General features: G+C 43.9%; 1 protein-coding gene across 1 annotated transcript in view; it reads left to right on the top strand.

Moving 5' to 3' along the window:
• Nucleotides 1-21,471, top strand: part of DDRGK1 (DDRGK domain containing 1) — a 139,658-nt gene that overhangs the window by 42,518 nt on the left and 75,669 nt on the right. The window contains exons 3-4 of the mRNA XM_085642685.1: nt 12,056-12,162; nt 13,390-13,491. Of these exons, the coding sequence (XP_085498811.1) occupies nt 12,056-12,162; nt 13,390-13,491 (209 nt within the window). The remainder of the gene's footprint in view (nt 1-12,055; nt 12,163-13,389; nt 13,492-21,471) is intronic.

Here is a 21,471-nt window from a genome sequence, read left to right as displayed (position 1 = left end):
TGTGAATCCAAGGACCCTCTATGGGGTCTTATTGCATAGTGAAGCCTAACCAGCCTCACCACATAATACTCCACCTTCCTGCATTTCTTAAATATACATTACTTAACTTAATTACAATATCAGTGTTTCAGTATTTTGTGTAGATATTCAGTGTGAATAAAATCTACTTTGAAATGTTTCGCAATTTCGTGTTTTGATATTAAATATTGGTGACAATTGTTGGTTTTAATAACATTTTCACGACTGCTCTCTGAGCCCTTACCCTGTAAGATTGCTATAACATGTCTGTGTATGTCCCCTTACTCATCCAGCTATGCACTCTTTAATCAACCTTTCACACAGGCATTTACTTTGCCATGTTCTCTGTCACTCATTGATCCATGCACTCATTCATCCCTCCAACTGATCAAATTTTCACACTTCACACACTCACCGAGCCACACGACCCCTTCCCTCACACAAAATTGTCAGTCAGTGAAGAAGCTTTCACTTGTAAAAGGCAAGAACTATTGGCTTTGCCAGTGCTTGTTTGTTTAGCTGATATTTCTCTATAGAGCTGCTGCGCCTAGCTGGTATTAGCTGGCTTTTCTTAGAGCAAGAGCTGTCACACTTGCTGGTGGCATGGGCGAAGGAAGGGGTTTTGAGTAGTGTTGGCACGAAGAGACACATAAAAGTGGGAGCCCAGCCACGCCAGACTTGGTGCACAGACATTGACTGGCGCATAACTGCAGAGATAGGTGCACAAGGGGGAATCTAAAAAGGTGATAAGATCTTGCGGTCAAGAATGAACACTGTGAATTGAATGAAACATTTTCAGTGGAGCATGTCAATCCAAATAACAGACTAACATGTCCACCACTCAAATTAATTTAATATTTCAATATTTCACTATATTAATTCACCACTAATCCTTAATAGGTTTCAGAGTAGCGTTCTACTCGCCTAATAAGCGCTTCAACACCTCATCATGGGTAGCAAGCGCTATATAAATCCAAACCTTTTTCCCTCTTCTTTCCCTCCACTATCCTTCTCAATCCAAATAACAGACTAACATATCCACCGCTCAAATTAATTTCATATTTCACTATACTAATTCACCACTAATCCTTTATGGATTCTGGAGTAGCTTGCTACTCACCGAAAAAGCGCTTTGACGCCTCGTCAGGGGTAGTAAGCGTTATATAAATGCAATTACAATACAGTACAATGTGGGCAAGTCTGGGAGGCAAAAATGGAACGGACTGCTAAGTGATAGCCGAGTTAAAGAGACAAGGAGACCCAAGGAGTCAGAAGGGACCGAGGGTAGGTACATTTTTGTAAGGAACAGTGGTCCCATTCAAACAGAGTAAAGTAACATGCCGCAATTAGTACAATGAAAAATTGGGTTTTATGTTTAAAGACAGTGCAAAAATACTAGTCAATTACAATTAATTAGTAAAGGAGAAAATAACAGAACAGTGAGTGAGTTTTGTTGGCAGGGTAAAAGGAAATCAGCCGATTTCCGGCACCCAGGCAAGTGATTAAAAGGTGACTTTTTTGTGCACGAAAGTAAGCATTAACAAAAAGTCAGTAAGGCATTTCATACTCCAACATTTGAGATAAAGATACAATGGAGTTTAGAAATGGTTGTCGACGACGTTTCGATCCCTGTGCGGATAATGTGATCTCTTCAGGACAGGAGGATGACAAGATTACCTGGGGGGTAGCCTGGGTGGGAGGGGAGAGAAAATTAAAAGGTTGCGGAAGTAGGAGGAAAGGTAAAAACATAGGTGCGGGGGGGCTATAAAGGGGGAGCAGGTGGTTGGGTGGAAGAAGAAGAGTAAAGAGTGTGAATAGTGAATCCTAAGGTAAAAAAGGACTACGAAGTCTAACGAGAGACAGGAAGACAGGTGCATCCCAGTAGTAGTGAATAACCAGCCAGTGAACGGGAGAGGGAAGTGGTGCAGAGGAAAAGGTGACAGAGTAAGAAATGAGAGAACTTACGAAGTCAAAAGTAAGGAAGGGGATCCAATAATTGCCACACAAGGTGGGGAAGGTCTGAGGCGCAAAAGCGTCCGGCGGGAGGGTGTTGACGGGGTCAGAACCTCGTTCGGAGTAATAAGTCCTGTGATTGCGGGAAAATTGGTTGTGAAGGATCTGCGGGGAAGCGGAAGGTAAACTGAGAAGTTGGACGGGTGGAGGGAGCTTCGAGCATGAGGCAGGGGGTGCTGCGAAAGCTTACAAGGTAGGTCGTGGAGATCCAAATTGCGGAGTGCCGAATCGCAGGGAAAAGCTCGTCGGATGCGGGCGAGTGCGGGTTCGGAGCCACAGAGGGTGTTGGAATCAGGAAGGAAGTCCCGAGCGAGCCGGGTGTTCCGAGGTCGAGGCGTGTTAATAACGCGGATTACCTACGGGAAGGAGTAAGGGGTGAGCATGGTAGAGGAGGTAGGGGGCCGCAGGACACGGTCTAAGTTTTTGCTCCAAATTTTGCGATACTCTACATGGATTGGCTAGAAACAAACATAATACTATCGCCCCACAACCCCTTCAGGCCCCACATCTTAGAATGGAAACGCTACATCGATGATATTTTTCGTATCTGGAACAGTAATACAGACCACCTCTCCCAATTCCATATCTGGCTTACTCATCACAGCAATGGTCTGAAATTTACTGTCAACAGTAGCAAAGAACAGATAGCATTTTTGGATCTTTCCATCATTGCTCACAATGGGGGTCTATACACCACCCTTTACCGAAAACCCACCGAGAAAAACACTCTTTTGTCATATAGCAGCCACCACCCCAGAGCCCTTCGCGACTCACTTCCCTACTCACAATTTTTGCGTATACGGCGAAACTGCTTCTTTAAACAAGATTATTTTTCTGAAGCCAACCTGCTACTTAAGAAATTGACCAATAGAGGCTACCCACACAAACTAGTGAAGAGATCGCTAAAGAGAGCCTGGTACTGCCCAAGGGAGATTCTACCCACTCCCAAAGATAAGAAAAATAAAGACAAACTTGTGTGTGTCACCACATTCACACCGATTTCCAACGTGGTGAAAAAATGTATCAATAGGCATTGGCCTACACTAAATGCTGGCAATCTCAAAATAGAACGCCCCCTTTTTGCTTTCAAAAAGAACAAGAGCATTAAGGACCATCTAGCCAGGGCCGCACTACCAGAAATAAAGAGACCCCACCCTCAGAACCTTCTGCAATCTACCACCCCTGGTAGGCCACTTCAAATGTACTAGTTGCAGCGTTTGTTGTCTCACATTGGACACCAAAACATTTGTGCATGGGAACATTAACATCACCCTGAGTAACTTTTCTAATTGTAACACTAATAATGTTATATATGCCATAACCTGCCCTTGTAATCTGATCTATGTGGGTCAAACAACGCAGAAGATCAGAGTCCTGATTTGCCAACATAGAAGCAAAATCCGCTGTAAGACCGCTAATGCACCTCTTATCGAACATTTCACGCAACTTAATCACACTGAGGACGACATGACATGGCAGGTTATCAGCGTGATCGTACAGTCTACGAGGAACATGAACATAGCGGCTGTCCTCAACAAGGAGGAACTAAAATGGATAATCCGCTCTGATAGCCATCATACAGGACTGAACCGACTTGAGGACTGGTCCAACTTACTTTATAACCCTTGCAATTTTTAATTGTGCTGTATATTGAGCGTGTTTCCTAAATTTTCCATGCCAAATGTACCCAATTCTGTATATTGAGCCTGTTTCCTAAATTTTTCCATGCCAACTGTACCCAATTCCTTCCTCCCCCTACCTTTTTCTAATTCTTAAATTAATTTTTATACTACTCTCCTTATTCTGATCCCTTTCACTTCTCCCACCTCTCTCCTACACCGATCCCTTCTCACCCCCTTGCTGGCTCCCATTAACTCTTGATCCTGGCACCGAGCTGCACCTACTCCGGCTCTTCATCTCTTCCCTTCCCCTCCGCTTTCACACTTCCCCTTCTTGTTAACTCTCTGTCGCTCCACTCCTCCCTTTAGCACACCTAACATGGTTAATGCCTATCCTTCCATCATGGCCGCCGCTCTCGCCTGCTCTGACTGTCCCTTTTCTCTCGCTACTACTGGGCGTCACTATTTCTACCCCTGTCTGAGTTAGGCCCTCCCATCGCTCGCACTCCACGAGCCTTCACATCCCGTACTTCCACGGCTCTGCTGGAACTCTTATCCTGGGTCCCCGCGTCCTCATTCGGTAAGTCCTCGCCGCCCTCCTTAGACCGTGTCCTGCAGCCCCCTACCTCCTCTACCATGCTCACCCCTTACTCCTTCCCGTAGGTAATCCGCGCTATTAACACGCCTCGACCTCGGAACACCTGGCTCGCTCGGGACTTCCTTCCTGATTCCAACGCCCTCCGTGGCTCCGAACCCGCACTCGCCCGCATCTGACCAGCTTTTCCCTGCGATTCGGCACTCCGCAATTTGGATCTCCACGACCTACCTGGTAAGCTTTCGCAGCACCCCCTGCCTCATGCTCGAAGCTCCCCCCACCCGTCCAATTTCTCAGTTTACCTTCCGCTTCCCCGCAGATCCTTCACGACCAATTTTCCCGCAATCACGGGACTTATTACTCCGAACGAGGTTCTGACCCCGTCAACACCCTCCCGCCGGACGCTTTTGCGCCTCAGACCTTCCCCACCTTGTGTGGCAATTATTGGACCCCCTTCCTTACTTTTGACATCGTAAGTTCTCTCATTTCTTACTCTGTCACCTTTTCCTCTGCACCACTCCCCTCTCCCGTTCACTGGCTGGTTATTCACTACTACTGGGATGCACCTGTCTTCCTGTCTTTCTCGTTAGACTTCGTAGTCCTTTTTTACCTTAGGATTCACTATTCGCACTCTTTACTCTTCTTCTTCCACCCAACCACCTGCTCCTCCTTTATAACCCCCCCACGCACCTATGTTTTTACTTTTCCTCCTACTTCTGCAACCTTTTAATTTTCTCTCCCCTCCTACCCAGGTTACCCCCCAGGTAATCTTGTCATCCTCCTGTCCTGAAGAGATCCCATTATCCGCACAGGGATCGAAACGTCGTCGACAACCATTTCTAAACTCCATTGTATCTTTATCTCAAATGTTGGAGTATGAAATGCCATACTGACTTTTTGTTAATGCTTACTTTCGTGCACAAAAAAGTCACCTTTTAATCACTTGCCTGGGTGCCGGAAATCGGCTGATTTCCTTTTACCCTGCCACCAAAACTCACTCACTGTTCTGTTATTTTCTCCTTTACTATTTAATTGTAATTGACTAGTATTTTTGCACTGTCTTTAAACATAAAACCCAATTTTTAATTGTACTAATTGCGGCATGTTACTTTACTCTGTTTGAATGGGACCACTGTTCCTTACAAAAATGCTAAGTGATAGCCGTCAGTAGTCACAGAGATGATCAACTGCGCATGCTCAGCAGAGTTATGCGGCAGGATACATTTTAATGCACACTGAGTAAGGCGGGTTGTCTTTCTCTGTTCTACTGGAACATTTAGATCGATGACTTGGAAACACTAATTTCCCTTTTCACCCCAGATCTGTGACGTATATCTTCATTGGCCGAGCCTCTTGAATCTTGTTACACGTCGGTTATAAACATATTAACTATAATATGTATTTCATGTACTAAGGTGTTCGTGAGATCTTTTCTGTTCGAGTCATTGTTCCTGAGCGTTAGACATGGAAAACTTGGGGTGGGGAGCATAGCTGTTTTTTGTTTTAATTTGAAACTGTCGTCGCGCATTATTTTGTTGAAAATGGGTTGCAATATAGGGCATATTGCAATATCCGTGCCGAAGGAGAACGTGTTTATGCTCAGAACAACTCAATTCACCAGTGAAAATGTGGTCAGGCAGACAAACCCAGACAGTGTGTAGGCGCCTTGGGTTGTGTGGTTTCTTTCACCAAAGTTGTTGGGTTTAGAAAAGGAAACTCGTGCAACTAACGGGGCCTTTGAGAGCAGCTGTAGTGTGGGCCGACACCGGGACCCCCAACTGAGGGGAGCGAGGGTGGGGCGCGGATGAGACTCCATGAAAGCATCTCTTGAGGTGGTAGTGCCTAGATCGGCCAGCTTTGCCACCTGGGTAACGAGGGTCGGATCCCTGTCGCGGCCCAACATTGTGTGATCTGGGGTAAACATGTGTAACAGAGTCTGTGGTTCTGATGTCAGCGCTCGAATGATCTTGGACTAGAATACAACTCTAAAAATGAAAAAAAATCATATTGGCCATGGCCAGGCCGACAGTCTAGCAGGCTAATTAATGGTAGTGTTGCCGTCTTCTGTTAGTGGCCCTCTCTTAATGCACACGATAATAAATGCAAGGATGATCCGAGCTTTGTCGAATCTATACACCCCTCCGCGAAGGAAGGAGCCACGAGGGTTTGGAGAACACGAGCCGCGCTGCACGGCGGGGGCTGTCTTTAAATAATGGAAACCTGATTTAGGAGAAGAGTGCGGGTCAGGTCACAGTTTGGACTTTTACAGAATGGAATATTTATTATATCATTATAAACTGTATTTGAAAATAGATGTAATATGACGCATGTCCAGAGAGTGAGTTACTGCGCTCCTTTCACAGTGACGTCCTGCGCACACTCCGATATTCATACTAGAAACAAACCGCATTTACCCCCCGGGGTTTCCGTGCGCTGTAAATCATGATTTCCGAAGCCCCAGTTCGCCTCCTTTACTATCATCAATGATATCATGAATCCAGGTGTCATCGGCGGTTGCTGTTCTCCTGCATGGTTTTCGACCAATCCTACCCGGGTGTACCCGGTTTAAAGGCACAAAGATGTCTTCTATCAAACACTGCCCAGTGAAAATCCTTCAGGTTGGACAGGGCGCCCCCACCCTCAGTTGGGGTGGACACAGTTCAGAGGGGGGGGTGCTGCCTTAAGTATAACTTCACTGAAGGCATGAAGTTAGTGAAAGATCCAAGTGTCACACAAAGAGCAAGTTTAGCAAATGAGGCTCTCCTTTCGGCAGGACATCGCGAGGAGGGAGGCGGGGGGGGGGGGGGGGGGGGGGGAGCCGGTGGTGCCCTTGGGAGCCCTGGTGAGGGAGCGCGCGGTCCTTTGCAGACGGCAGAGTTTCAGTTCAACTGGCGCTCAGTGTGCACAGACCTGCAGTTTTATTATTAGAACGATACAGCGCACACGATGATGGGTGGAAATCGGGGTTCGGTAAATAATTATCATTCGTGCATCACCAAGGGAAGAAGTGTCCTGATTTGTTTTGAGCATAAACAGATCTTTGTCTCCATCACGTTCCAGAATGACCCAAAAATGTGCTTTATTTATGCTTTCCTAATGGCTGATATTTTGAAATATGTCGATAGATAATTTACAGGTATTTTCATGTTGTGGTTTTGAAAAAAATGACACCCTACAGCCTTTCCTTCCGCTTCCTGCCCCCCAGCAAGATTGACACCCGGGGCACCTTTATAAAATCCTCTCGCTTTGCAGTCAGAGAAATAAGGTGAACGCCAGTTTTCCGAAAAAGAACCAATTTGGCAGACACGTGACCTGACGTTTGACGTAAATATGACGTGATAAAGACAGCATTTCAAGGCCTCTTTAATGTCCATTCACCACCCGAATTGCAGCATGTTTTATTTGGGGAGGGGGTTGCTGCTTTACCACCGCACCCCTCCCTCCAGCCCCTATGCCCACAATATGTAATAATTCCTTTAAAAACTGTATTCCTCCTTTAAGGTGGAGATTTACAATATTCACTGTGACTCGTGCTCAAAGACAGAGACAGACTTTCCAAAAGCACCACAAATCTATAACCGGGGTCTCGCCTTGTTTCGGTGACAGCACGGCCCACAATTCACAATCTAACACGTCAGTCGAGATGCCACCGAAACCACTGCTGTTGTGGTGGGCTCCACTGGGGAAGTCATGAAGAAAGTATACCTTGTTTGTTGAATAATACATAAGTGATTTGCGAAATGTCCAAGTTTATTGACATTTCTTTGTTCAAGGAAAGAAGGCAGCGTTGTTTATGTCCATGAATGTTTGAAGTGGCCGCGCGCAGCGGAGGTGGGCACTGTAGACGCACTTTCCATTGAAGAGGCACTTTTTGATTTGCCTATAACTTTTGATCCCATTGATGGATTTGCACGAAATTTGTCAGATTGCTATATTTGACACTCACAAGTTATGTGCTGTGAACAAAAAATGTCAATACCCATTAGGGGCTACCCCAGAGGGAAGCGGCCCTTTGGGAGTTCTCATGGTTACCCAGAGTTGTGAAGAATTCTTGGCCCAGGAAAGAAAAATAAAAGCTGGAAATCGCATGTGGCTCGCCAGCGAAAAGCTATCGCGAGGGCCAGAATCGGCAAACACTTTGTGATGTCAGTGACTAGCAAATCAGGTCTGAATCCGATTCACCAGTTTCATCCAGTGCTTCATAAAAAAGAAAAAAACATGGCTGTCAGCCAGACACTATAATGTGTGTCTGAGGGGGCTGGGTACAGGGACTGGCTGCATATCGTGTAAATAGATCTCTATCAAGCTGCACATATTTGTGAATTATGGAAAAAAAGGAAGAGAAATGATTCTGTACAGTGCGCGGCACTGAAGTCAGCGTGCAGAGGGGATTGGCTGCCATGGAAGGCTGGGCAACTAATTTAGCTGAAGGCCAAGCTTTGCAGCCCCCCTCTGCCATGCAATGCGAAGAGCAGCGTGCAGGGGAGTTGGAGCCCACACAGGGTTGTTGGCCGGGCCAGGCCGCAGACCAGTCTCTGTGTCCAACCCACACTGTGCACCGCCAGGGGAGTTGGAGCCCACACAGTGTTGTGGACCGGGCCAGGCCGCAGACCAGTCTGTGTCCAACCCCCACTGTGCACCGCCAGGGGAGTTGGATTCCACACAGTGTTGTGGGCCGGGCCAGGCCGCAGACTAGTCCCTGTGTCCAACCCCCACTGTGCACCGCCAGGGGAGTTGGATCCCACACAGTGTTGTGGGCAGGGCCAGGCCACAGACAAGTCTCTGTGTCCAACCCCCACTGTGCACCGCCAGGGGAGTTGGAGCCCACACAGTGTTGTGGGCCGGGCCAGGCCGCAGACCAGTCTCTGTGTCCAACCCCCACTGTGCACCGCCAGGGGAGTTGGAGCCCACACAGTGTTGTGGACCGGGCCAGGCCGCAGACCAGTCTGTGTCCAACCCCCACTGTGCACCGCCAGGGGAGTTGGATTCCACACAGTGTTGTGGGCCGGGCCAGGCCGCAGACTAGTCCCTGTGTCCAACCCCCACTGTGCACCGCCAGGGGAGTTGGATCCCACACAGTGTTGTGGGCAGGGCCAGGCCACAGACAAGTCTCTGTGTCCAACCCCCACTGTGCACCGCCAGGGGAGTTGGAGCCCACACAGTGTTGTGGGCCGGGCCAGGCCGCAGACCAGTCTCTGTGTCCAACCCCCACTGTGCACCGCCAGGGGAGTTGGACCTCACACAGTGTTGTGGGCAGGGCAGGCCACAGACAAGTCTCTGTGTCCAGCCCACAGTGTGCACCGCCAAAGGCCGTGCGCTGCGGCAGCTGGCTGCCTGGTGTTGGCTGGGTGAAGGGACAGTTGCATTAGGTACATGATCGAAACCCCCCAAATTCACTGCAATAACGAAGTTTAAAATGACGTTCAGGGTAGCTTTGGTTATGACACATTAACATATGTTAAAAAAATCTTCGAAATTCACTGAAATATCCATGATTAACGTTTACTTATGGTTGAGAATGAAAGAAGGAAAGCTACTGAAATCCTTTAGTTATAGTTGGAACCATAATCCAGAACTCCTACACCAGATTCAGAGCCCCGACTTCAACCTAGAACTGACAGATGCAATTACAAATGTTTTAAATACTTTTAGAGATGATATATCATACTAGCCGTAACACTATGAAAGGGACAACTATAAATCATTTCTTGTCTGTGCAAATAGTAGCATGCGTTGGTCTTGTAGGATCTCTCCCAACCCGGGCTGCTTTACAAGTGGTCCACAAATTCCAATGCGCCCTTGATGTGTTTTTATTTTTCACTCAAGGAATTTCAGCTTCTGAATGCAGCTGAAATCTCAATGTGAAGGAAGGTGTGAAAATAAAGAAATTGTTACATAAACACCAATTTCTGTATTTTATTTTCCAGAAACTTGTAATTCCTTTTATTTCCCTGCTCCACAATTATCTGACCCCGGTAACTAACTCCAGGGCGGGGTAATAGGATTTATTCCAGGCCACGTGTAATCAAGGTCTCTGTATTGTGTGGCTGTGACACATGTCCAGCATGGTTGTTGAAGAGGAAGTGTAAATTCATCATCCCTTCAAATTGTCAGGTCAAAGAAGAAAATAGTTTTGTGATCAACCAAGTGAAATTGATTTTTCTTATCAGCCAGAAAGAGGCCTGGAGATTAATTTAGCTAAAACTAAATTTATGATTCTTAACCCCCCCAAGCACACATGGCCAAACCCAGTACTGAATGGTGTTCACCTTGAGCGGGTAACAACGTTCGGATATCTGGGGATCATACTACAAGAAAACTTTGGATGGGGGGGACAAATTGCTAACTCGGTGTTAAAACTTGCCCAAACCACTGGGGGAATTTCCCAACTCTTTAGAGGTTCGGTTTCCAAACCAGTGGCACCAGCAATAGAAATCTTCAGGACCCAAGTAAGAGCAGCCTCCACTTATGGAGCAGAATTGTGGGTTCATTCTAGAATACATAGCCTGATCGGGACCGAAAATTTCTTTGTGAGGAGTCTGTTGGGTCTGCCCCCTAGCTCCCCGTGGGTCCCTAACAGGTTGGATTGTTGGTTGATACCCATGGAAGAGGCGGTAACACTGCGTCCACTGATATACTGGAAGAGACTCTGGTCTAACGCAGAGTTGGGTTCTTATCGGGAGGAATTCAAGGGGGTTTGGCCCCTAATTAAAAGCAAGAATATTCCCTGGTTGAGATTTGTTAGGGATACCTGTACCAAGATTGGCCTACCTGACTTATGGGCCTCTCCGGAGGCTTCATGCTCGGCCTTATCAAAAACAAAACTGGCCGAACAGTTCAGAAATTATCACCTCATGCGTCTCCACGAGTGTTCTGATATCGGTAGGCTGACGGTCGAGTTCCTACAAATCAAAGATAATTATAGGAGAGAGGAATTTTTAGACTTGATTTGCCCCCCGGCTGCTAGGAAGCTTTACTGCCAACTGAGAATGGGCAGTCTTCCGCTCAGGTCTTTCACCTCCAGGTGGGATGTAAACAATACTACTGCCTGCCCGGCTTGTGGCTATAGACTGGAGGACGAAAAACACGTTTTCTTTTTTTGTCCTATATACCATCTACAAAGAAAACGTTGGGTCAAGCCTATATGTAACAACCTGGGATTCAGAGAGTGCGAAAAAGCTCTGAGAGTTCTGAAGTATGACACCCAACCTCCAATAGTCTTTGCAGTTTCACGGTTTCTCAATGTCATGTGGATAAAACGTAGGAAATATTTGTAACTAACTCGAAAGCCTAAATATTTTCCTCTTGTATTGTATGAATGTTTCTATGTAATATTTTACAACTGTGAACTGATTTGGTTATTTTTAACTGTAAATTGTAATATCTTATGTTGCTTTTATGGCCTTTGGGGCCGAAATAAAGTTTAACAATGGCAATGGATTTTTCTTATCAGCCAGAATGCACCAACTGAAGAATATAAACGCGTGGGTATTATTAAATGAGTGTGGCTAGCTGCTAGGGCAGGTGACACTTTAATAAGATGGCACAAAACACAGGCTCCTGCTCATAAAAAGAAAAGAAAATAATGGTCTGCAAGCGCCACATGGCATAATTATGTTCACTATCAGTTGGACATATCCTCTTCCTTCAGTAAAGGCGTTACCCATGTTTTCCTTCATGTTTTATGTATAAATATTTTTTTTACTGAAATGTTCAATTAAAATAGCATAGTTAAAGTAATATAAATTTGCTATTATTAATAAAGGATGCATAAAGTTAAATTAGCCCTCTCATATATCAAACATTGTAGAGCAAGAAGAAAGAGATGATGCCCCAGAGACTCAGGTGTCTGGAAAAATTGGAGCTAAAAAGCAGAAGAAACTAGAGGAAAAACAGGCAAGAAAAGCTCAAAGAGAGGTAAGATAATTCTATTTATTCCAAGCAATATTTTCAAGCATTTTCTTTCAATAGATGAACCTTTAAGCACTCAAAGACCACATTTCTGGAACCTAGGAAGCCCATGAAAATAGTGTAAGAAAATAGCACAAGGACAATTAAACGATTGAGGTGAAAATAAATAATAACTAAAGAGAAGAGACTTGTGGATACAGACGCTGTGCCCACATTAAATGTTCATCTATGATATCTGTAGATTTTTGGTAAAAGATAACATCCTGGCCTTGGTCAGCAAGATCGCCTATCATTTCCGCCGCCAGTCATTCGATAAGTGAGCTGGCGTGGTATGATGCAATGATATGTGTCATAGAGCGCCTTGAGGAACTGTCTGGCTTTAACAGGAAGCAGACGTGGCTCATATATGTCCCGAACCAGATGAACAGGCAAAAGGCACATATTCTGAACAGCTAATTTTTATGAATATATTGTACCTAATTGTAGAATATCCCTCTTATTTGACGCCCGTGTTCACTATGTGGCATTATTCAGATATTTTAGGATTCAATATGCCTTATGGAATTGATATTTGGGTGACAGGTCCGTCACCCTTCACCCCTTCTTAATTTTTTGGGATAGGTGTTTTGCGACAACTTTTGTCTTAGTTAACAATAATAATTATATTCGCATTATATTAATAATATATGAAGCTGTTTATGCGATGCACACATTTCTTAAAAACGAACGTGTTGAATCTTTATATGTACAAAGTAGGAAATTTGTGTTTGTGTGCTACATAGTGAATACGGCTGTCACATAAGGGGTGAAAAAAAAAATAAACGTGTGTGTGTGTGTGTATATATATATAAATATATATATATAAAACCATCTAATCTGCCTGTGTTTTTTTAAACACTACGCTAAAAGGATAACTAACTACTTTTGTGTGTTAAATAGTTATTTTAACCAAGGTAACTATGTATTCGGTTGTTCTTGGTATTTAAAGTTTTGGAAAACAGTGCTGCTTACCAGAGTATGTTCTTACTTTTGAGACCAATCTCTAGCAAAGAACATGGACTCAATCTAGGTCAGCCGCTCTGTGAGTGTCCCGCACTAGCCAGTTAGCTGTGTTCTCTTGTTGAGTGTCAGAAACACAATTACAGCATGTATTCACATGCCCTATGCTACAAGGAGAAGCACATGTGGGTAAAAGGTATACTGGTGCTTTGAGTGAGTGTGTTTTTATTTCAGGCGGAAGAAGCAGAGCGTGAAGAACGGAAAAAGCTTGAGTCCAAAAGGGAGGAGGAAAGGCGTATGGAGGAGGAGCGGGTACGCCTGGAGGAAGCGAAACAGGTAGGCTTCCATTCCAGCCGTGTTGTAGGATTTTCCTAGACCAGTAGGTTAGATTTTTTTTCTAATATTGGAAGTTTTACCGTTGGCAGGTGCTGATAATCTGGTGGCCCAAAAAACTGCTTAAACATAGCCACCATCCACCATGGAATTCTACAAGCGCCACCAACTTTTCTTTCTTTCTTTTTCTTTTTTATTTTTTTTAAGTTTGGCGAAAAGTATCATTTGCTCGCCCTCTTTCTTTCAGCCTGATTTTATTTCGAAGAGTATTTGTATTTATAATATCTTAGGCTAACCCGAAACCTTGTGGTTGGAGCTCATCAAGTTCCTGCACTCCTACACAGATCATGAGAAGATTGAAAAGCAGAGCTGCTAAAGGTTATGCAACCAACAATTAGTCATCCTGTTTAAGTTAACGTCTTGAAAGGACTGGGGGGCTCAAGTAACCGTTTGTATTTTCATGCATGTAGGAGGTGATGCCGCTGCAACAACTCCCCAAAGGTAAGGTAAAACACACTCACCTGATAGAAGAACCCCGTAAAAAAATTAGCATTCCCAGAATAAAGAAATGTATTGCCTTCAATTAGAGACATAAAAGGGCAGACATGTAAATAAGGCTGGATTTTGAAAGTGGAGACTAAAAGCACTGATGATTTAAAAAAGGCATCAGAAACAGAGCAGCGAATTATCTTTTCTTTTTAAGATACCAGAGATGATGTTTGCTTAGCACAAGGATGCTCCACGGTTGGTGTCAGGGCCTCTTCTGTCTATCGGTTGCACTTTACAGATCTGTTTCATTATTTATCTATTCATGTTTACTGCAGCAAGTCGAGTATCAACAGATTAAAAACAACGTGAATAACTGATTTCGTGAAAAATGTTAATGTGGTCCGCCTTCAACAAAAGATTGGAAGAAAAAGCATTTAAATGTGAACATTTTCAAATTTTTTAGAGATGAGGCTTGTAGGTATTTCTGGCAGCCCGTAAGAAACCATGTAGAGTAGTTTGTAACTGAAAAAGGAAATAAACGTTCCATATTAGAAGAACAGAAATTGAGGTATTAATTTGGGAATGGTGACCCCCAACCAATTTATTAACCACATTCTGGTTAGGTCCGATTATTCCGAGGGCATCTCTGCTCAACCCTTGGTAGCCATGGTGCAAGTAGCAGACAGTCTTCAGAGAGCGTGTGCTTCGTTCAATCAGTACTAACAATGTTAATGTAAGGCATACTGTTTATTACGAATCTCAAACTAAACTAGAACAACAGAAAAAAATGAATCTGCAAAAAGATGGCACGATCGTTAAACTAGGTTAAGGGGAACTAGAGATTAATTTTAAAGTTCATGGCAAAAGATCCTAAAGAAAGTAAAGCACCATTGAAAACAACAATTCGTGATCGAGTGGAACCCAGGCACGATTACAGAGGTTGGATATTCGAAGCAAGTAATCCTGGTTAGAGTTTTTACCTTCAGACTTAATTCCTCATAATCTTCCAGTAGGGCAATGTCCACGGCTGTGTCTGAGGATGGTCTCTCAAAGTCCGATATGTCCTTGTTTGGCTCCCACTGAAGCTCTTGGTTTTAGCACCCGGCTCTCGGAGTGAGACACAGCTGGATTTCAGAGCTGACGAGAGGGCTTCATGGGTCAGACAGATGTGCTGCCTCAACCCAGTCCAAGGTTTTACATTCAAATGTAGTCACATTTTGAAAGTCGAAGTCTGCCAGTGGGGCAAGGCTGGAAGCTGTAGCAGACAAGAATTTCACACAAGGCTAGATGCCTTTTGCCATGAGGACCTTCTGAATGTCTTTTTAATACAGCAAAAAGCATGACCAACCTAAGTTTTTTGCCTGCCAAGGGTGCTGCTTTCCTGGGCGAGCCTCTGCCCCTTGTCCCAGTCTTCCAAAGGTGGAGCTGGGAAATGTCCTTCTGGTCAATCCTGCAGCCCCTATATCCTTAGGTATACTTCTAGTGCTTCTAGGCACCAGGTCTCTCTGCGGGCAGAGCTCGTGCAGGGTCCAGTTCTCATGGTCAGCAGCACTCTCTTAAATTCAGGAGTCCTATTGCTCTTTATATTGCTGTAGCAGACAAACAGGAGGCCAACTACTTAATGCTTGGAGAGCAGTTCCAGGCCTTGGGTGCCAATAGGAGTCCTTGGATTTTTGAGTGCATCCTCTTCTTCCAGCAGATTCTTCTTCCATTGGGGCCTTTTTTTCAGGAGTAGTCTTCCCAAGTCCAAGAAGTCTAGGAAGGTGGTGGCTGAGGTGCTAGATTTTCCTGTTCACTAGGGGGTGATTGGAGAAATTCCACGACCCAGTTCTATCTATTTTCTCATAGTCCTCCAACCTCCACTTGAAGCACTTCCTATTTGTCTCTGTAGAAAAGTACCTAGGAGCCTCTGTTTTAATATAGTAGAACCTTTCTGATGGGCAGCCCTATCTTTAGCTGTTTGGCCACTCTTCTAGTTAGATTAGCTCTTCTCCCTCTGACAGGGTTTGAATTGCCCCCACCTCCACTGTAACTGGACACTGGCTGTTTAAGAGGATCCTTCGAATGAGAAGGAGAAACCCTCCCTGGCTTTGTCAAGTCAGAAGAGGTAGTGCTGAGTCGTCTGTCCTTTTGTTCTGCAAACTGTTCCTGCCCACTCCTAAACAGCTAATCCCTGCTAGCTGGTCTGCAGTCAGCACCTTCCTGTCCTTCCTCAGCTCGGAGGCATGCGTTGTCTTTTGAGCCAAAGTCGTTATCTCTGGCAGGCACAGAACTCTGGAGGTGTGATGATTTACAGAACTGGTTCTAAGACAGTTCTGCCTAAGGTTTCCACTGAAGTAGTCAACCATCTGAATTCACCATAAAATCAGTTTTGGATATTAAGAAATAGCTTTGAAGGACTTTGCTTGCATCTTTCTATTAGCAGAGATATGAAATTAAATATTTTAATTGCATCTAGGCCAGTTCATGCAAAAAAAGTAGCCGGACCAACACAATAAAATAGCTTTTAGGTCTTCTGCCACTGTGAGGGTAGACTTAAGTATATGGTGTTCAACTTTTTCCTATACTAGGCACCATTCTTTGTGGGCTGACAAGGTACACTTTAGGAGTAACTTATTAATGTATACAAATTTTTTCCTAAATGACCAAGTCAGTGCATTTAAACTGCAGTCCAACCTGACACTGACAGACATATATTTTCGTCGTGTATGTGGATGATGTAAATTCATATTGCGTTCCACTTATGACATTTAACTACTATGCCACTGGTAAATTTTTTCCACATCCTATGTGACATTACAGGAACGTTAAATTTTACGGGCACTACTATAGGGCCAGAGCGCGCACACACTGTGGCAATGAATAGGAGTGTCACAGTGCATACAATTTTAATACAAGATAATATAAGTTCCAGAAAAAGATAAGAAATCTGGGATAACCATGCAGAAAAGTCAGATTTATTGCAGTGTTCAGTATACTGATCTCTCTGAACAACCTGCCCAGAGACGCAGTGGGCAGCGTGTCTCTTCCAGTCTTTCTGTAGATGGTAAAGACCATAAAACACTAATTTTTAATTCACCATTGTTGTTTAATGTTTTTTTAATTTTTTTATTAAGTTATTATATACATATAAAACATACAAAAACAATACAGGAATAAAATAAGGCATCATGAGTATCAATACAGTACATTACAGAGTTTCATAGTGTATCCAGTCAGTCCACAATAGCAAATTCCTTAGGTGATGCAATTACACATTGGTGAGCTTGAAGATAGTCAGTCAGGGTTATCCAAAAGTTTTGTGGCTTAGATTCAGTAGGAAGTTCCTCCTCATAGGTCTGTAAGGTGTATCTACAGTATGCCATATCTCGAAGCCACTGTTTAACACTGGGATATCGTTTGCCTCCCAATGCATTGAAACCCTACTTTCAGCTAATAGCAACGCAATGATACAAAATTTACGTTTGAGAGATTTTAAATTGGTCACTAACCCCAGTAAACATGTCCGAATTGTGCAGTCTATCGGTGTTTCCAACATTTCACTAAACATTTTCGTAACATTTTCCCAATATGACCTTATATGGAGGCACTGCCACGCTAAGTGAAGAAAGCCAGCATTATCAGTACCACATCTTTGGCATTGTGCATCAGGTCAGAACCCATATTTATGTAACTTGAGTGGTGTATAATAATTTTGATGTAAATATTTATAGTGAATAATGCACAAGTTGCCTTTAGGAGTGAGCATATCGATCAGGGAGCAGCAGGTAGACCATTCCTCCTCGGTAAGGTGCGTGTCCAATTGTTTATTCCATCTATCTAATGCTTTAGACTCCATGCCACCAATATCTGCCTGCAGTAACGCATATAGCTTCGTAACGAGCTGTATATTATGTGGATTTGTAATAATCATTTGCAGTGCTTGTAAGGTGGGAAGTTCATTTGGAAATGAGGGGTATAGAGTTTTAACGGCACCTCGCAGTCTACGATATGTACATTTAAAAAGTAGTGTTTGATTGCTGATATATTCAAGATTATCGGCATCTATGAATGTGCCGTCTTTGTAAACATCTTCCGTTGTGTCTATTCCTTCACTCTGGAGCAATTCCATTCCCACCTTCTCTTGGGTGACCGACAGATCTGGGTGGTGCTGCAATGGCAAGGCTGGTGCATACAGTAGCAGCTTATGAGCCAAGTTTCCCATATTTTGCCATGCTAGTTTCGTAGTGCGAATTGTGTTGATCTCGTGCCTGCTGATATGGGCGCATAAGGGTGGTAGTACATTGTGTAATGGTATTGGATATGCATCACCATCCTCAACCGCCATGTGCGGTAAATAACGAATTGGATGGTACCAGTAGTACACATATTGCGCTTGTGCACATAGATAGTAAAGTAAAAAATCTGGAACTTTAAAACCGCCTTTTGAAAAGGGTAATGTCTGAGTGTGTATTTTAATGCGTGCTTGTTTACCGGCCCATATAAGTATGCTAACAGTGGTTAGTAATTTATGAAACACGGCTTTCGGTGGTGTGATGGGAATATTATTGAAGAGGTAGAGAAATTTAGGCAATATGACCATATTAACAACGGCCATGCTATCTGCTAGAGAGAGTGGCAATTTAACCCATCTCTCCACCTTCTCCTCTAGTTTACTTATGGCTGTTCCATAATTCACACATATAACCACCTCAGGGTCTCGGTGATACCAAAATCCCCAGATACTTAATCGGATCGGTCTGCCATTCCAACGGGAATTCCGCCGGATAGGGTCTGGTATTGTCTGTTAAAGGGATAATTGTCGATTTACTCCACTTTATTTGAAGTCCCGAATGCCTTCCAAATTTAATATATTCCTGAATTAGGGAGGATAGATTAACATTGGGGTCACGGACATACAGCACCATGTCATCTGCGTATAGTGAAATATTTATCGGGCGTTGTGGAAATTGTAGGGCATTGTCTTACTTTACACGCCACTGGTTCCAATGTGATGGAAAATAGGAGTGGCAATAATAGGCAGCCTTGCCGAGTGCCACTTGTAATCTGTATCGTATCTGAGACATATTGATTTATCCGTATTCTCGCGACGGGTGCTGTGTCTAATATTTTAATCCATTGCAGGAAGATAGGGGGTAGCCCCATTTTGTGTAATACCGTGAACAGGTATGTTCAGTCGACAGAATCAAACGCTTTAGCTGCGTCTAGTAAGACAGCAGCCGCTTACATCTCTGAGTTTAGTTGAGGGGATAACGCAAAAAGGGTATGAATGTTATGGGCTGTAGATCGGTGGGGTATGAATCCTGATTGATCCGGTAGTATAATATTAGGCATCAATGGTTGAAGTCGACTGGCAATCAGTTTGGCTAATATTTTAGTTTCTGTGTTTATCAGCGATAGTTGCCTATAAGATTCTCAGTATTCTGGATCTTTATCAGGCTTTAAAAGAGCTATAATCATAGCCTCTCTTAATGTAGGTGGCAGCACCTGCTTTTCATGTGCGTCCCCATACATTTCTACAAGATGTTGGGCTATTAGGTCAACGTACTCTTTATAAAATTTGCTGGTAAAGCCGTCTGGTCCGGGCGCTTTACCATTGGGCAGCGTTTTAATCACTGTTGTGATTTCTTCTACTTTGATAGCTTGTGATAGATACTCCCTTTGGGCATCCGAGAGCCATGCTATTGCAATATCTTCAAGGTATTGTAGGATTTCTGGTGAAGTAGCAGTATCACGTGAGGCGTATATATCACCGTATGTATCCATAAATGCTTGTAGTATACCTGCCATGTCATAGTGTAAATTGTCTTGACGATCTTTAATCTTAAGTACATCGTGTGTGGCACATCCGGTACAGGTTTTGTATGCTAATAACCGTCCTGGTCTACCCCCTCTCCGTAAGTACGGGCAATACTACGCTTAGAGATGTATTTGAGTTCTTCGTCGGCAAAATCTTGGTATTCGGACATAACATTCCTGATCTCACCTAACAAGACCAGATTTTGAGTACGCTCAAATTCCTGCTCTAGGGCCTTAAGCTTTGTTTCGCGTTGAGTGAGTTGTTGACGTAGGTCTTTCAAAATGCCCGCAGTTGTGCTAAATACATACGCCACGTATGGTTACCTTAAAGGCCTCCCATAGTAGGCTAGGATCATTGACTGAGGGCTGGTTCAATGTCAAATATACCTCCATGGCTTTTCCAATGGATGTATTATATGAGGAGTCTAAGAGCGCCTTAGCATTAAATCTCCATATATATGGTGGTGGGACATAGTAAGGAGGTTCAAGAACCAGGAGAACAGGTTTGTGGTCAGATAGTGTTTTCGGCAGGTGTTGTATGTCTTTAGTCCATGTGGCGACCGTCTCAGTTGCAAGCCTGTAGTCTATGCGCGACCAACTGTTGTGTATCGTGGAATGGTGTGTAGCTTCCTTATGGTGTGGGTTGCTAGGCGCCAAATATCTACCATTTTAAATTCCACCATACCATCTTTTACTACTTGTACTGCCCGCTTATGTGGTTCTTTAGTAGTCCCTGATCTATCTAATTCCTCCTCGAGGGATAGGTTTAAGTCGCCACCCCATATTATGTTGATGTTGGGTAATTCTCTAATGTTTGCTATATATTTTGGAAAAACTCGGGATCATCTATGTTCGGCCCATATATGTTCATTAGTCCAACCCGGTGCCCCTGAATATGTCCCGTGATAATGATACATCGCCCTTGATCATCTGTTATGGTTTGATCTATGTGGAATTGTACACCCTTTTTCACCAACAAAATGACACCTCGTGAATAGTTGGAATACGAGGGCATTATAACGGTCTCAGCCCATTTACTGCGCAATGGACATTTGGTTGTTTTTGCAAGGTAGGATTCCTGTAACAGCACTATATTAATTTGGTGACGATCGAGATATGCTAACACTTGTTTTATTTTCTTTGGGTTATTTAAGCCTCTAATGTTCCAGGATCACAATTTAGTCTCAATACTCTAACTGGAGATATATTTAGTTGGATGGGAAATATCTGTTCCGCTTAAGTCTGCGGAGTGCAATGTACGTCAAAACCATGGTTCCACCTAAACAGTTATGTGTTATGACACTTTTTGTGGTGTACTCTGTTTGTATAAGCCCGTAATAAACAGTAAACCTACCCTTATACCCCCCACCAATTTGGCATCCCAATCATGCCAATGCCATACCCTTGTAAACAACAGTGCTAGCGCACTAACGGTTTCGGGGAGCGATACGGATGTGGTCGGGTTATATTTGATAAGGTTGGTGTAATATTTGCATCAAGTATGGGCACAATAAACTGTTTAGATTTTCAAAAATCAAGGCCTATATGTTATGCCGGTGTAGTAATTCACTCAGGAGCAGGATGTATGAAAGTGAATTTATTGATGTGGATAACTACACAGTTCTTGAACTGCCAACCACCTTCATCATCAGTCAGTCTCCTTCAGTTGAATCATAACATTCCAACTATGACATC

Source organism: Triturus cristatus, chromosome 2_2 (assembly GCF_964204655.1).
Source record: "Triturus cristatus chromosome 2_2, aTriCri1.1, whole genome shotgun sequence".
NCBI classification, from domain to species: Eukaryota; Metazoa; Chordata; class Amphibia; order Caudata; family Salamandridae; genus Triturus; species Triturus cristatus.
Note: the sequence above shows the minus strand (reverse complement) of the source record. Positions and strands in the feature narration are given on the sequence as shown.